The 16,720-nt window shown below is 41.9% G+C and overlaps 1 protein-coding gene across 1 annotated transcript in view; it reads right to left on the bottom strand.

Annotated features, from left to right (window-relative positions):
- Positions 1–1,981: 1,981 nt before the first annotated feature.
- The window catches only part of LRRC74A (leucine rich repeat containing 74A), a 32,789-nt gene continuing 18,050 nt past the window's right edge, over positions 1,982–16,720 (bottom strand). Inside the window, exons 7-14 of the mRNA XM_063293664.1 lie at positions 16,106–16,187; positions 15,109–15,194; positions 12,372–12,566; positions 10,478–10,573; positions 8,140–8,283; positions 6,281–6,388; positions 4,455–4,540; positions 1,982–2,114 (exon numbers count right to left, since the gene is read on the bottom strand). Coding sequence (XP_063149734.1) covers positions 2,045–2,114; positions 4,455–4,540; positions 6,281–6,388; positions 8,140–8,283; positions 10,478–10,573; positions 12,372–12,566; positions 15,109–15,194; positions 16,106–16,187 — 867 coding nt within the window. The 3' untranslated portion in view covers positions 1,982–2,044. The remainder of the gene's footprint in view (positions 2,115–4,454; positions 4,541–6,280; positions 6,389–8,139; positions 8,284–10,477; positions 10,574–12,371; positions 12,567–15,108; positions 15,195–16,105; positions 16,188–16,720) is intronic.

The raw sequence follows: 16,720 nt of genomic DNA, 5'->3' as shown, positions 1-16,720 counted from the left end.
CCCACATTTTTTTGCTTTGAAGCATGGTAACAACATAAAATATTTGAATGCTGTAGTATTTTTGTATGCAATCTTGATTAAATATTTAGAAACTTAGGTACACCAGAAACAATGTTTTACTACATTGCTAGGTGAGAAATGTCTGTTGCTTTGAGGGACAGCTGCTCTGCAGGATCCCCAAAGCACAACTTTCCCGTCACTTGGAAATTCCAGGGAATTAACTTCTGACTTGCATGCAAAACAGGTATCCTGTTCCTAAGCTACAGTCCCACCCTTGATTTTTGTATCCGCCTTGGCACTTCATTATTCAAGGACAGGAACTCAGGAATAGAGAGGTCTTTTGCCATTACCCAGACAACCTGTATTTTTGGCTTTGTAAAAAAATAATATACAAAATATTCACAAAACCTAGGTAGATGGTAGCACCATATTCCACCTTCACGAACCCACTAAAACCACAAGGTGTGCTGTGTGTGAAAGCATATGTGTTAACATTTGGAGGAATAATTGTGATACGTCTCCCCCTCTTTAATACCATACACTCTGTGACCTAAAGCACCCTTCCCCCAACTTGGTCCACAATATCCTCCTGGAAAGACTATGATGGCTGGGCATTATGGGAATTGAAACCCAACATATCTTAAATTCACCACTTTAGGAAACAAAAGTAAAGTCTCCTTTAAATAAAGTTCACCTCCTGGTGACTTCATAGACACATCCATATAATTTTCCTGGCAACAAGATGGATGTGGTATGCCAAGGAAGTTTCAGCTTCCCAGTCTAGCCCACAGCTCTGATATTTCCAGGTGGTGTCCCATCCAATTACCACAGGCTTGATTCTCCTTCACTTTCTGAAATCAGCTGAGATTGGCTAGTGGCAATCATAAAGCTTTCTACGCTGTGCTCTCACCATTTCTAGTATATACACATGCTAAAAGAAGAGGCAGAAAGGGGCAGGACACTGGATGGGGACAGCCTGATTCCTGCCTCCTTCTTTTCCCTTTAAGAGGCATTATTTGGGATTAAATCCAACAGATCTCAGTGGGTCTAATGTTTGGGTAAATATACAGAAATACACAAAGTAAATGTGCAGAATTGCTTCCCTCTGTGAATTTTTACACCAGGGAAGCACAAAGTTGCTTAAATATAAAGGAATTATAAGAGGCTGCACATATCAACAAGTGTTTTTTTCTTCCCAGATTCAAAAAACAGCTTGCCCAGAAGAGTAAAATTACCATCTTTCAAAGAGCCCTGAAGATGCTTCAAGCAGGATGGAAAATTTACAGAGGACTTTAAACGTACTGCCAACAGACAATTTCAAGAAATGTTTATGCCTTTGTTACCTGTTCTGAGATGTTGGGACAGACCAGGCTACACATCTGAACTCATTAATTGAACAGTTACTTGAGTATGCCCACTTTCTCTTTCCAGAAGGTATTTAAAAGCTCCTCACTCAGGAAAGCTTTCAATACAAAATTATGCTGCTATTCCTTTTTTTTTTTTGGTCAGATTGCTGTTTAATATTTTCTTTTCTTTTTTTGTAGTGATTCATTTCTGTGTTACTATTGATGCTGTGGGCTGTCTAGAGTTTCACAAAGGATAGGTGGGAGGGAAATGTTTTAAATACATAAATAAAATCAATTAATATAACAAAAGGATGTTCAAAAAAATGGAAAAAAGCTGAAATGGGAGAGTCATGCTGTTTACCACAGCTAACATCAAGAGAATTTCCAGTGTAGATTTCTTCAGTCTGATGTCTCCAGATGTATTGGACCAGAATTTTCTGATATTTGGCCATTGCCCGCTTCTGCCATCTTGCCATCTTGCCTTTTTGACTGCCCTTCACAAATGCCACTGATTATATCTTCCTCCTTCAGATGTATAGAAACTGGCTTCTTTACAATACATTTTATTGTCTAAACTCAAGATCTGTGGATATCCAATTGCCTCTCCGCCTCCAGCATTTATCCCTCAGCCCGCAGCACATTTCTTAGCTTCCTGCCCGAACTTATATTTCACCAGTCAACCTGATTGCAGGACCAGCTTAGAACGTATCATCGTCCTTCTTCTCCTGTTCCTTGGGTTTCTTTTCTGGCTCCTCAATTCTATATTGACTAATTTGAAGATGAGGAAAAAACAGCAAGAATTAACAATAAAGTAATTTTCCTGAACTTTTCTCCCTTTTCCTTTATTTTTCCCAGTTCCTTAGGATGCTGAAAAGAACTAAATGACTGGAAGGCCTGCAAATATTGACTCCTAACTCACAGTCATGGAGATCCATTGTCCCATACATTCATTTGGGCACATCAACACAAATTCTCAAAAAGAACACAAACAGTACTTCTGTGCATCCAAATTCAGTGAACTGAAGGGACATAAATAACCTTTGTTGGCTGTAGGTTGAAAGCAAGTCTGAACAACTGTGATCAGGCTTCATCATATGGTTATCAATCAAAGCGAATATTTGTAGCTCAGGGTTGAACTGTGGAGTCCTTGGTGCTCTCTGAGCCTTGTTGTTTTCTTGCAGACATTTCATTGCCAGACTAGGCAACATCTTCAGTGCAAAGAGGGAGTAGGCCTTGCTCTCAGCCATGGTATATAAACTGAGAGCAAGGCCCACTCCCTCTTTGCACTGAAGTTGTTGCCTAGTCTGGCAATGAAACGTCTGCAAGAAAACAACAAGGCTCAGAGAGCACCAAGGATTCCACATATGATTATGCCTATAGTTCTGGTCACCATATCTTAAAAAGGAGACATACAGCTAGAAAAGGTGCAAAAAAGGGCAACCAAAGTGAGTAAGGGAGTGGACAGCTCTCCCATGAGGAAGAGCTACAACAATTGGGGCTGTTTAGCTCAGACTGAAGAAGGGTTAGGGGAGATAAGATAGAAGAGGGTTTGGAGACCTTTGATGGGAATTACTGGGGTCCAAGCTACCACATGCTGTGTGTGCATGTGTGTGTCCTATTACAAGCCTCTTGGAAGAAGGTCAGTAATTGAATGAATTCTGGCTAAGCCATCTCAGGTAAATTAAGATAATTGAAGAAGGGCTAGGCCTCACTACTGAATTCAAGAAAATATGCAGAAGAATCCTAAGTCAGAAGCATTTCCATTATAGATAAGGCATTATAAAATATACATTTGATTCGAGGATAAATCAGATATGTTATTCTTGGATCTGAACATCTAGCTAGAACTATGAAGAAGCCCTGAGGTTTATTCTCATCTATCCTTGACCTACTAGCAGTCATAGAGGAAGAAGAAATTACAAAGTTTCTGTTTACCATGTACCCATAGGATCTAAATGAAAAGGAATTGCAAAAATAACTTGTTTTGCTTTTACAAAATTCAGAAAGATTCAAATCTATGCATCTCTGGAGAAGCCCTGGGGATTCAGTTTCTTAACCATATTTATGCCATGATTCTAGAATATGTTTCCTCAGATCTGCATTTTCTTGAGAATGTTCATTGACTTGCCATTCTATGTCACATCTTGAGAACACAATTTTGGTAAGCTTAAGGCTTAAGGTCAGAGATTTCAGAGAATAGACTGAACCTTTTGCTCCTGCAAGTAGTGATTGCATAAATTCTCCTCCCTTTACTTGGCATCCCAGGGCTGCCCATGGGAGAAAAAAGGGGGGGATGAGGGCAGAACAGCCTTGGGGAGCTACCCACCTTCCCATTCCAGCCATGGTGGACTTTTGTCATGCGCTGCCTGCCTCTGAATAATGCTCAGACACTGGTTCGATGGATCAGGCTCTGGTTTATTCACAGCGCAGTTACAGCGTCGGAAGAAAAAAGCTGAGAGTGACAGGAGCGCGCCGGTGCGGGGTTTAAATACCCCGCGCCGGTCAGCGCCCCCTCACTCGCGGTCACGTCCCCCCCCTTTGTCCAATACGTTGCCCTGCCGGTGGGTGAGGGGTTGTGAGGCCCCGCTGGCGTTCCGGGATCGCCCATCATCGGGTTTTCTATTCATCCGGTGATTGCTGTCAGCTGGGCGATCCCCGTTGTATTGGCGCTGATGGCTCGGGTGTGCTCCGTGATCCGTTTAGTTATTGTTTGTTGGCCGTTAGTCGTTGTGAGTTGATGGCTACTTATCTTGAGCCCCTTCTCCTGTTTCCTTGCTATTGTCATGTGTGCCATTGCGCTGATGACTTCAGCTCAACGGCACTCATGACAACTTTCTCCTTTCAACACTGCCATCCCTGGACTAATCAAGAAGCACTTTGCTCTCCCTTTCAGAAATTGCAGAAGTATTTTTGTTACAGTGTGCTTTTGCAGACAGATTACATATATTTTAACACTTACTGCTCTAAAATTTTCACATACCAAAATGATATTTGTCCATCTCCCTCTCTCTCTCTACACGCACACACACACAGTGTGTGTGTGTGTGTGTGTGAAAAAAAGTTATAGAGAGGGTAAATTTGTTTAATATAATACTACATAGCACTCACCTGTAGTCCACATAGCCTGTTCTGGCTTGGTCCAATTTGTGTACCAGTTCTCTAACCTGAATCCGATTCAGGGGGATCTTTGATTGCTTGAGACACAAGAATAAAGTTATTGCATAGATCTTGGTGATTGTCACAGTGGATGGTGGCCCTTAGCTGACCTTGAGTAGTCCACAAACTGAAGCAGGATCAGAACTGGTTAGAATGGGAAACCATCAGGAAAACCTACAGTTGTAGGCTGAACTGGGAAGTTGAAAAAATATCCTGGAAAAAAGGCAGCAGTCAACCACTCCAGTTTCACTGCTAAAATTATGTAGTCATCAGGAGCTGAGTTCCATCTGAGAAGTCTCAGAAGGTAGAAGCACCTAGCCAATCTTGGCTGATCTCAATAAAGTAAGTGGGGTCAGATCTGAATAGTACTTGGAGGGGAGATCCAAGTACTACTGAAGGGCTGTAAACTAGATTTGGAAGTTTAAAAACTTCCCAGAAGAAAGCAAAGGCAACCCACTTCCAGATCACAGCCATTTCATAATATGAATTAAATGAAGAGGGGAGCACAAGACAATTGTTGTTTAACTGTATTAGGATCTAACAGAGTCTAATATTATCTAACTGCACCATTGCAGGGAGCATGCTGACTTGACTTGTCTTCTGTAACCTGCCATAAAGCAGGGTGTATGGACCTGGTGTCCTCCAGATATTCTTGTGCTGCAGCCACCATCATCCTTTATTATTATCCATGCTGTCTTACAGTGACAGGAGTTTGGGATGGGAGTCCAAAGGATTAGAGGTTTCATCTCTTGCAATAATAACTTACCCCCATACTACCTACAACAGAAGGCAGAAAGCCCAACTCTACTGATATTATATCCTATATTTCCCTACCAATATCCATAATTGAATTGGACATATCAGTTTAGCACCCAGATCTGCTATTGCTAATCTCAGGTTTAGCCACTACCCAGTAATGTGTTAGCCACATCCCCCTTTAAGCTATAGATATTTATCTTGGCACACTGTAGTGAGTAGGGAAGATGATCTTGACAGAGATGCACAAGCTCCATTGCCAAGGCAACAAGGAGTAAAACATTTTTTGAGTCCAGGATGTCCAGATAACATTTGGGCTTGCAAGATTCTGTTATTTTAGCCAATCTCATTAAAAGTAGTTTTAGCCTTCCTGTGAAGTTGATTTCCTGGTCTGGTTTACCTAATGGGGCTGACACACACTTTTTCTTTGAGAAGCATTTGGTCAACAGTGGCTCCTCAATTAATGTACTGCTGAGAATCTGGAGTCCACATCTCCATCAGAGATGGAAAACTCAAGGAAACTAAGCCATATATTTCCTTCAGCACTTTTTGGGGTCCCTCAAAATCTCTAAACCTCATACCACCAAAATCTGGCAACTGTTGAATAAAAATGATGCAGTTTTCCACTTTCTCTCTGGGAAAAACGTAACTATGATAGAACTAAGGCAACAGGCTTTGCTCAATTATTTCTTTTTAAATAAACCTTCCTCCCCTCCTCCAATGGAGAAAAGGACCAAACAATCCATCTGTCTCCACAGTCATGTCATCTGTGGCCTCTGGCCCTGGGCCACCCAATGTGGGAGGGAGTGCAGATTCACACACACACACACATACTGCCTGTTCTGATCACCACTATAATTTTATGACTGTTTAATGCTTGCTTATCTGTCTGGGTTTTCAGATGCAGAAGAGCTGGGAGCTGCAGTGCTGGGAACCTATAGTATTCTAATGAATTTAACATTCCCAGGGATCTTTTGGGGCAACTGTGAAAATTAAAAGAATTTTACATTTTGAAACATTACCAGCATCATGGCTCTCCGAAACTCTGCCACAGGAATTTTCATGTCACCATATTTATCCATACTCCTAAAAAAGTCCCAAAGACGTAGCTTGTTGGCATCTAAATAGTTCTGGGGATAAAAGAAAAAGAAGAGAATGAGACTACAAGTCCCAATTCAACATTTCAAACCACTTACCTCAGGATGGCATCAAGCACCTTTGGATATTCAGATTAAATCTGCCGTGACATCTTGCAGTTCTAACACGAAGGCTAAGTTTTCTACTGCTGAATTCAACATGTATCCTCTGGATATGACTCTTTGATGAAGTTTTTGTGAATTTTTTTCTGCTTTTTGACTGTTAATACTTAAGCAGTTATTAAGCCATGTTCACTTTTCATTTCAGAAAACATGACATTGTTTTGCCAAAACTATAAAAAGTTTCCTCTTTACAACTGAACCACTTTCCATAAGCCAAACTCACTGCCTCCAAGCCAAACTTCCTCTTAGTTTTAATGCTTCTTAGCACTGATCCTACTATTCTGGAACTGCCAGCTGCAGGCTCAAAAACCTCACTGATGCTGCTTAAGGAATGTTTCTCCCAATGGATGCCTTCAAATGGGTATATCTATGGTAGCACATTCAGCAGATTTCTACACTGATTGCCAATCCCTTTCTTTAGATCAGGATGGGCAATATGTGGGCAAGGGTTACTGGATTGTACCTCCCACCACCCATCAGAAGTTGTCATTTGGCTAGAATTAATGAGGACTGGAGTTCAACAACAGCTGGAGAGTCATACTGGTAGTCCTTGTTTAGCGACCACAATTGGGACCGGCAACTTGTTGTTAGAAGTGGTCGCTAAGTGAAACATCACAATTTTACAATCTTACTTCAGCTTCCCTTTGCTTTACATACCTGTGAAGGTTGTAAATGTGAAGCCTGGTCACAGAGTTACTTTTTCATCACTGTCGTAACTGTGAATGGTTGCTAAACAAGGCAGATGCTAAACAAGGACTACCTGTACATCTGTGTGCTAGACAGTCAATCACTTACAGTACAAAGTGGGTAACATGGTGCCATTTCATTGTGGCTTGGCAGTACAGCAATGGAAAGGCTTTTCTTCTATACAACCTTCCTTGGTGCAAATGTAATTATTGGTTGATTGGAAGAATTGCCTGAAGCTAAATAAGTTAACTTTCATAGCGGTGGCACTTTTGATACATAGTGCTTTTTCCAGAGAATTCTATCTGGCCAACTCTGTGTCTACTTTAGGTGTAGCCTTCAAACATAAATAAATTGTCCAGCAGGCAATTAGGGAGAACCTCAGAGGCACTGGGCTGGGGGAGGGCAAATAATGAAAGTTCAAGTCTTCCCTTAAGCATGGAAGACAGCTGAGTGACTTTGGGCCAGTCACCCTCTCTCAACCTTAGACTGGGAAATTGAAAAACATGTCTACCAACCCACACTGTACCACCATGCACCACCATGATAGATTATAGTCCATAACCTTCAATGAAGAGGACTTCATCCTGCAGTAGTTGATTCAGGCTGTACCCACACACACAATATATGCTCATTCATAAAGGCACAACAGATATATTTTTTAAAAAACTATGCATTTATTTTTAATACTTTGTTCCAAGCCCTGGAGCAATTTGCAGCTAACCCACTACTACGTCTTTCATTAATGCAAGGTTTGAATGACAAAGCATTATTCTAGATGCCTTGTGGGTGGGTGGGGGGGGGGGGAAACTGGCCATGCCAGAGTATCTGCTAAGCCTTGCATTATTGGAAGACATGACAGCTCAGCAAATACCCCATATTCTGAGCAGAAGCCTAAACAGACTTGACTCAAGTGAGTGACTGACCATTACACTTACCTGAATCAGCTTCATACCATCTTCCTGCTGCTCAGGCTTTGACGTAAGGCAGCCTCCAATCCCTCCGTAGATGATATCTAGTTCGGGTCGTGCTTCACAAACAAGATCTAACAGCTTGATGAAGCCTTCATTCACAAGCACATTCTGAAGTAGAGCCAAGAGCAGGAAAACAAGCTTTGGGGTCAGAAGGAAGGGATCCCACCCCCCATTTTTAGGCCCATTTACTGAATTGGTTCCCATGAGGAATTAGCCCCTGATATAACTCCAGTAAGTCATTCTAGGGACTGTTGGATGGCTGTGTTGCTGTGCTGTATTCCAGTCTCTGAGTCAGCAGAAAAGCATGATGGCAACTGCCCCCCCCCCCCGCCACAATTCTGCCCAGGAATGAGGCCAGCAAGTGGTGATGTGCTTACAGTTTCAGCACAGGAAAAAGTTAATAAAAGCAATGGTAGATTCCTCCGTTTCATTTTTTTCCCCCCACCAAGCATCATCTTCTGTCAGGAAAAACAAGCACCAATCACTTGCTTTAACATGTGGCAGGACAGGGTCAGATAAGCCTCAGCAGGGGCCTGGTGGAGAGTTTAGACACCTTCCCAGCTGCCCAAGTGACAGGTTGCAGCTGTAGAAGCAGCAGTTCTGAACACAAGTCTAGCACTCTTTTGAAAGAGAATTAAATTTATGGCCTAAAATTGACTCACTGGCCAGGAGTATGGAGAGCCGGCAGAAGGAAAATAGAAGGAACCCTCACTCCAACTTCAACTTGTGCTCCTCTGCCATGCCCGTGACCCATTAACTGGTCTCTTTTTGGACATGGGTTTTGGACACAAACAGGCAGAATGGCACCACCTGCCTCCCAAAGTAATAAAAGCAGTGAACACTGTGGTTACACAAATCCCTTCGTTGGCAGACACAGCTGAAAACCTGCAGTGCCATTATGGCCAAGAGAACCAGCAACACAGATGGTAGAACTTGGATCATTTTAGATTGACCTTCAGTGCAGCATAGAACTGCCTTCTCTCCAGAGAGTGCTAGTCCTGTTTTCTAAATACAGATGTAAACATGTCTAATGCTCTTTCAAAAGAGCACCATACCCATGCATATTAGGAGCCTGGGTAAGAACTGACAAGTGTTTCAGAAGGAGGCAGCTGCCTCTGTAGAAGCCAGGGGTCTGGTTGATCCTGCAGTCAAAGCCAAAATGGTACCCAGTGGTTACAGGGGAAGAAGCATGTTCACAGCAGTCTGAAGAGGCCAATACACACAGTAGAGATCCCATTCCTAATCACACTGTCAGCCAATTATCTATGAAGTGTCCTTAATCAAGTCCATTCCAAAAACTGTGTCAGAAGAGAGCACATCCTTTAAAAGTGGAAATCAACTTTGAGCCTGAAGAAGAGACTAGGGCAATATCAGGAGAACACAGCATATAAAAACAGTTACCAGGATTTGTTCTTGGTATCGACAGGGGAACTTTAGGATGAGCCCTCTGACAGAGTTCTATTTATTTTCTGCTTTTCAAACTGTGCACCCAAAAACTCTGGGTTCTGTAACTTGCACAAATCTACATATATGCCATCAGTTTTCATAAGTGATTCGCCCCCTTTTTCCTGTTTTGCACAATGAATTCTGGCTTGCCAATCACAGGCAGCTTTGCTGAGTCTTTCATACAAATATGCTTGCTAGCATATTCTTTTGAACAAAGTGGCATGCACTTCCAGACAAATATGCATGAGATCGTTACTCTCAAATGAGTTTTTATGTCTCTGTTCTTGAAGTTCACTTGGTATGTATGCAGTGAGCTGTTCTTTTAATGTACAAACCATTTCAAGATCCACTTCAATTTCCTTCATTTAACTCAGGAAACTGAAAAGTCATCAAGCTAATATTCTTCTGGTCATTCATACATGGGCTGTATTGGAAAAAGCAGCTAAAATCGTTCATGGAAGGCTTTAAGAGGATTTCAATATTATCAAATTTGAGGACTCTGTATTAGTAGGACAGTGTTATTTGATTGACGCACAAGATACCTTTCAATTAAGTTCTTGATAATGGGGCAGAGAGAAAGATAACTTTATTTTTGACAGGAAATTTGATGGTGCGATGCCCTAAAAATCTGATGGGAAACAGGAATCTGTTAAGATGTTAATCTCGTGAATCTTCCCATTTTATGTTTAGTCTGCACAGAGTGGAAGTAAATCTTATAGCACAGAAATGCTGTCTTTGTGTTTCTTAGGAAACAGAGTCCAGAATTCACTTCTGCAACCTTTCATTTATCAAAAAGTGGATGTGTGCACATAGCAATATATATTTCTAAACCTTTCCACTGCTAATTCATTCTTACTGAGATATTGATTTCTTCCATTCTGGAGCTTGAATTCCTCCTGATCGATGTGAGAAGAACAATAGCGCCTTCTACTGTGAGGGGATTCTGGGACATCTGTGAGGAAAATAAATAATAATTTGGATCCTGAAATAATACATTATAAATTATTTTGGTCCTGGAGCTAAAAAAAACCCCACACATAGATCTGGAGGCTTGGTTTTGTTCCAATTTTGATATAGATCTGTTGCATGATTTTACACAATGTATGAGCTCATGAGCAAAATTCTTGATCTGTAAAATTGAAATAACAGTGATCAGTAGCTAACTAGGCATCTGAAGTAGTAGAATACATTGCTCAGTCATTGCCATGGCTTGATGATCCGATCAGGGAAAGAATTTTTAGCAAGGATCTCTGGGAGGCTGGAGAAGAAGGAACAGGGTACAGCTGCCTGGAAGAACTGTTGATTGTGTTCAGCACAGTCAAACAATATCATTGTTCATTGTTTGTAATTCTGAACAGATTTCTATGGTGTTGCATCAGAAAGCAACAGTGGTTTCCCCTGCTCTCATGTCCTCCTTGACAGCTTATTAATGGCAATAGCCACTTCTTTATTGAAATTTTTATTTATCATAAGACATTGAAGCACTTTGCATTTTATTTTTTTCTTAAATGTGCTAAATATAGTACTGTCTTAGCAGATGGTAGTGCCTAATACTGTCCTAGCAGATGGTAGTGCTTGGCCAAACTTAGCTGGGCTAGGAAGCTAACCCAGGTCAAGGTGGGAAGGGGATGCAAGCGCTATCTTCATGTTCTATGCTTACTTATGGGGAAAAAACACCATCCTCTAAACCAAATGAAGATGGTGGTGGTGATGGATGGATGCAATTATGCTTATTACTTTTCTGCTGCTTATATTTCTGACATAACAATGGGCCCTCAAACAAGGAGCAGACAAATACTACAGATAGTCCTCGTTTAGCAACCACAGTTGGGACCAGCAACTCAGTTGCCAAGTGTGAAATTATGTGACCACTACTGTGCTTACATTTTTCTTTTTCAGCTTTCCTTTTTCCCCACTCCCCTGCCCTCTGGAATACTCACCCCAATGCTGGGATAATTAGCAAGAAGGGAATTAATGTTTGTATTTACTTTTATTGGAGAGGAAAGGATTACAAGAGATGCATTCTTTTTTGATGTGTATTCCCCACTCTTGCCTGCTTAGTCTCTTGTAATCCCTTCTTCTCCAATCTCTCTACTCTATGGGGGCAGGGGAGAAACAACAGGTCAGGCACAGGAGAGATTGCGTAAGGAGATTGCTTCTTTAAGCAATCTCTTTACTCTGCGATGGAGAAATAAAGAAAAAAAAAGGGTCAGACACAGGACAATGTGTACCAACTGACTGTAATGGCAAACGTGACAGAGAGACGCGGCGAAGGTCGTAAATGTGCTCCTTGGTCACAAAGTTACTTTTTCAGCACTGTTATAACTCCGAACAGTCACTGCACTAGGCAGTCGGTAAGTGAGGTCTACCTGTAGTCAGGGCTTTCTTTCTGTGTGTGATCAGTTGCAACCCAAACTTAGACAAAAGCTGTAAGAATGACCACTTTCAGCCCATCAATTTGTAAGCAGCATGGCATGGGAATACCATGGTCATTCAAACATCTTCATCTGGCAGACCTTTCTTGCGGTCATCTTTCTTACCCTCTTTGCTACTTCAACTGATTTGAAATCAGTCTCTGCAGCCCTGAGGTCTAGAAAAAGGAAAACCAAACAACAACACTTGGACTTTTTCAGACTCTACGGTGAGCTGCATAGCTCTATCAGTGCTGTAAATAGCTCACCCAGGGCCATAACACTGGCAGCCTGAGGGTTTGTCTGTTTGGTAGGCCAGCTCAGAATATGGCATCCCACCTTTAGGATTCTAAGGTTCCCATTCACTTCTAATCCTTTGCTTAGCTTTACTGCCCCTTCATTGTTGATATGGTTGTTGCTGATATCCAGTTCGGTGAGCACATTGTTGACCTTGAGAGCTTCTCCAAGGGCAAAGGCGCCTTCATTCCCAAAGCCATTCCAGGAAAGGTTCAGTATCTTCAATGCTCCATTAACCTCCAAAAAAAAAGAGAGGACAGAATCAATTTTCATCTGTGTCTTTAAAAATATTTTAATCTTTCAAACTATTTTCAGCTCTGAAATCAGAAATGAAATCAATTCAGATGAAAAGCATGTTTGAAATCAACAAGCACGTAGCATGAAGGCTTTACTTTCCCAACATTTTTCCACACACAGACAAACTGGATGACTTTAGGAATCTCACAGCAGGACCAGGATGTGTAGGATCTCCTGCTAGTATTCCAGCTGGTATTGAGAAATGCCTGCATAGTGGCTGCAGTGATTCAAGGCTGACTTCATTGCCTCTTAAATTCTCCACAATGCCACTAAGTGCTTGATATAATTTTTCACTCACAGGCACTGAAAATTTACATTTAAGAATAGTGGCTTATAAAGCCAGTGATGGGTTTATACAAGATGGAAGGCTAGAACAGAACTTGGTCATGGTGCCCAGTTAGGAAGCTAGACACAACTCTCAATAATTATCTCTCAATAATAGAAATCGGTAATAATAGAAATCAGTAGAAAATTCAAGATACCACTTAGCTGGAGTGGTGTTTGGAACCACCTAGTGACTTACTGTAACTATATAATAATACAATATAATAATACATGCTGTGTGGTGCTGGGGCTGGGATGGAACTGTTTACAATGGCAGCAGCATACTTTACTCTCCCCTAAGTGACATATTGTCCTTCAACAGAATTAAGCAGCCATGTAGGTAGCCCATACTGCATGACGCAGTTCCACAACTGAAACTAATCAGGTCTAGCCTTTACCGGCATCTGGAGGAGTTTGTTCACATGGCATCATGGGCAAGTTGCTTTACGCTCTTTGGAACTAATGTGGCATAAAAGTCCAACAAAACATAACATAAAAATCAATGTGTGCTTATTGTAATCTCACTGACAGCTTTGATATTGTGTAGCTTTCATGCTTTTTCTCTGAATTAGGATTTTTCAAGAATTTGTATGGAACCTTGAAAGGTAGGGCGTCCATCTCATAGAACAGACTTCCCCAACTTGGAACAAGGAACCAAGGAGTCCCAACCTTTTTGGGCTAGTGAGCCAATCTGGAATCTTGACAGCATTATGGGCACAAACAGGTTATTGTTGGTAGACATGGCCGATGACAAAACATCTATAGTCTGAGCATCCCAGGATGTTCTCCACCAACTAAATCAGTGTTTCTCAACCTCAGGCTTTAAGATGGGTGAACTAACACCCAGAATTCCCCCAGCCAGCATGTTGGCTGGGGGAATTCTGGGAGTTGAAGTCTACCCATCTTAAAGTTCCTGAGGTTGAGAAACACTGACTTAAATATATCTTTCTCTTCTTTCTGGGCAGGTGAGCACATTTCTAAATAAAGCACAAGTAACAGCCATCTACCATCTAATTTTCTAGAACCCTATTCAGGTCTGTATGTATTTTCATGAAGGGCTTTGGTGTGATCCTTAGAAATGCTGAGCCCCTCAGTTCCCACACTAGCATACTCGATTTTTAAAGCCAATTTTCTTCTGGCTTGCCCATCCAAAATGTCAAATTTCTGCTTTGTAATTTCATTTGGTTGAGTACCACAGGACCAGGGGCAGGCAGCTTTTCCGTTGGAGGGAATTCCTGTCAATCCCTGACTCTATGGCTTTCCCCCCTCCCCTCAACAGTAAAGGCCTCATGATATCATGGTTCTCTTGCACTAGGCCTCTTCCTGATGAGCAAACAAAGTGATGCAAGGATCCGGCTGGGGATGAAAGGTACCGGAGTAGCCAAGGTTTGTTTTCAGCTCTCACTCATAGATGCTGTAGAAGGGATGGAGGCTGGCTCCGGCCATTCCAGCAATAACTGACATCAAGACTGTTGCACTCCATCACAGGAATGGCTCTGAGGGTTGGGAGAGTGTTGGGAAGGGTGACATTGGCCACGTGGAAGTGCCCTGTGTGAGAGCCAGAGGCATTGTTGGAAACAGATTATGATTCAGGAAAGAGCTTTGTTTGAAATTCCCTATCTTCCCATTATTTATTTTTTAAATTAAGGAATCCTATGAAATCAGATGGGGCAGGGGGTCTGGCAGGTCAAGGAAATTGTTGGTACATTAGTGTCCATGGGCACCATGCTGAGGACACCAGCATTTCCAGCCAGCTTGATCATTGACTAGAAATTCTGATGTAGCCCAACACAGCTCCAAGTTGGGAAAGGTTGGGAAAGGTTATCTTATTGCAGGTGTGCCTGTTTTGTCTGATCTACACAATCCAAAAGTGTATTGAGGGATGCAAATTAAATTTGGGTTAGACATAGTCATATAGTTATGGTGCTGCTTTATAAACAAAATGTCAATTCTGAATGGATGGCTATCTCACTGCCAGCTTCCAAAGCATCTCGTGTTTTAAAATATTTAGGATGCTTTGTGAATAAGGGTCTCTGCTTGCTGCTAATCTTGCCATAAGCTTGTTCTGTCTTTGTTGCTTCAGTATCATACTCAACCTTGCCTTGCTCCAGGCCTTGATCTCAAGACGCCTAGAGCAGACAGCCTGGCAGGTTCTCACCTTGAGACCAGCACTCAGAGCCATGGTGCCCTTCAGCCGCAGATGATTCCAGCTCAGATTCAGAATCTCCAGTGATTCATTGTTGGCTGAAGAAAAGACGCACAAACACTTACATATGGTATATGTGCATTTTTGCAAGCTGTCCAGAATTTGTGACATATAATTAATAAGAAAAATAAATAAGAAAACCTAGGGAGGTGTGGAATTTCCTTTCCTCAGATACGTTTAAGCAGGGGCCAGACATCTGTCAAGGATGCTTTCATTTCTATCCCTGTATTGAGCACTTGTTCTGGACTCAGTGGACATAATGGAATCTTCCAACTTTATGATTCCAGGAGCACTTTCCACATCACCACCATTTCTGCTGCTCAGTCCATCAAAGGCAGTTTGATGAAGCCTATACAGCAGTGTATAGTGTATATATTGACAACTTTAAGATGTTTGGACTTCAACTCCCAGAATTCCCTAGCCAGCAAGCTGGCTGCAGAATTCTGGGAATTGAAGTCCACACCTCTTAAAGATGCTAAGGTTGAGAAACACTGCCATAGACTAATACACCTATTTCTCCCCTGAAACATGGCCAAATTGATAATATGAGTGCAAGGTATAGTAGCTATGAATAAAACTAATACTAAATCATTCTGCATTAAAAAAAAAGCCCTGGCTTCATTCATTTTCTCCTTGGATGCATTCACTTTAGAGTGCAGCCATCAGCATAACATACAGGTGTGAATGCAGAGCTCAACCAAATCAGATTTCTTACTCATTTTAAAAAAAAACAATGTTTATTTGGTTGGTCACACAGCCTGGATTTGGCATTTTTGTCAATGGACAAAAGTCCTTCCAAGGACCTGCTTCTACCTATCTTACGACAGTTTGCGTGTAGCCCAATTATTCCAAAACCAGCATGAATATCTAATGTCCCTCTTCCAAAAGGAAGCCAAACCCGGGTAATATTACCATCTCCTCTCTGAAGAAGTGGGGAAACAAAACATACCTAGCATATGTCCCAGTAGCTCTCCAGCCTTCTCAGCAAACTCATTGTAACTGAGGTCTAGCTCCAGCACTCTGTAATTAGCCTGCAGAAAGAGTGGGCGCAGAGACTGGTAAGCTCAGTTGTTGCCTTCCCATTAAGCGCTGGCCTTCAAACAAGGCTCCCCTTGCTCACAAATGTGCTTTTGTGAAATGTGACAATCTACTTCTCCAAAGCCTCAAGAATAACGTTTCCAAGATAGTGCTGAATATGCGTCTATCCACCTTAGGACATATACATGAAATACCTAGTTGACCTAGTACCATCTCAGATATGCTATTTTTGTATTCCCTCTGTGGCTCTACTGGTGGAGGGCCAGTGTGTAATTAGCCATCCAGTCTTGAGATGGCATTTTAGTGGTCTTCAGAATAAAACCACTGCGGAGGCTTCTGGTGGGAATGGTGTTTTGAACAGTGTCTCTTTGCAAATTAGCTTCGCAAGTAGACCTGGCAGTGCAGCATTTTAGGGCTTGGGCAGGATCCCCTGGAGCCCAAAAGTGTTCCCTGAATAAAGGAGAACCCTGTGTCCTCCAGATGGCTGATCATAGCCAGAAGATCGCAAATGGAGTTTATAGATCGA

The sequence above is a fragment of the Candoia aspera genome, chromosome 1 (assembly GCF_035149785.1).
Source record: "Candoia aspera isolate rCanAsp1 chromosome 1, rCanAsp1.hap2, whole genome shotgun sequence".
In the NCBI taxonomy this organism is placed as follows: domain Eukaryota; kingdom Metazoa; phylum Chordata; class Lepidosauria; order Squamata; family Boidae; genus Candoia; species Candoia aspera.
Note: the sequence above shows the minus strand (reverse complement) of the source record. Positions and strands in the feature narration are given on the sequence as shown.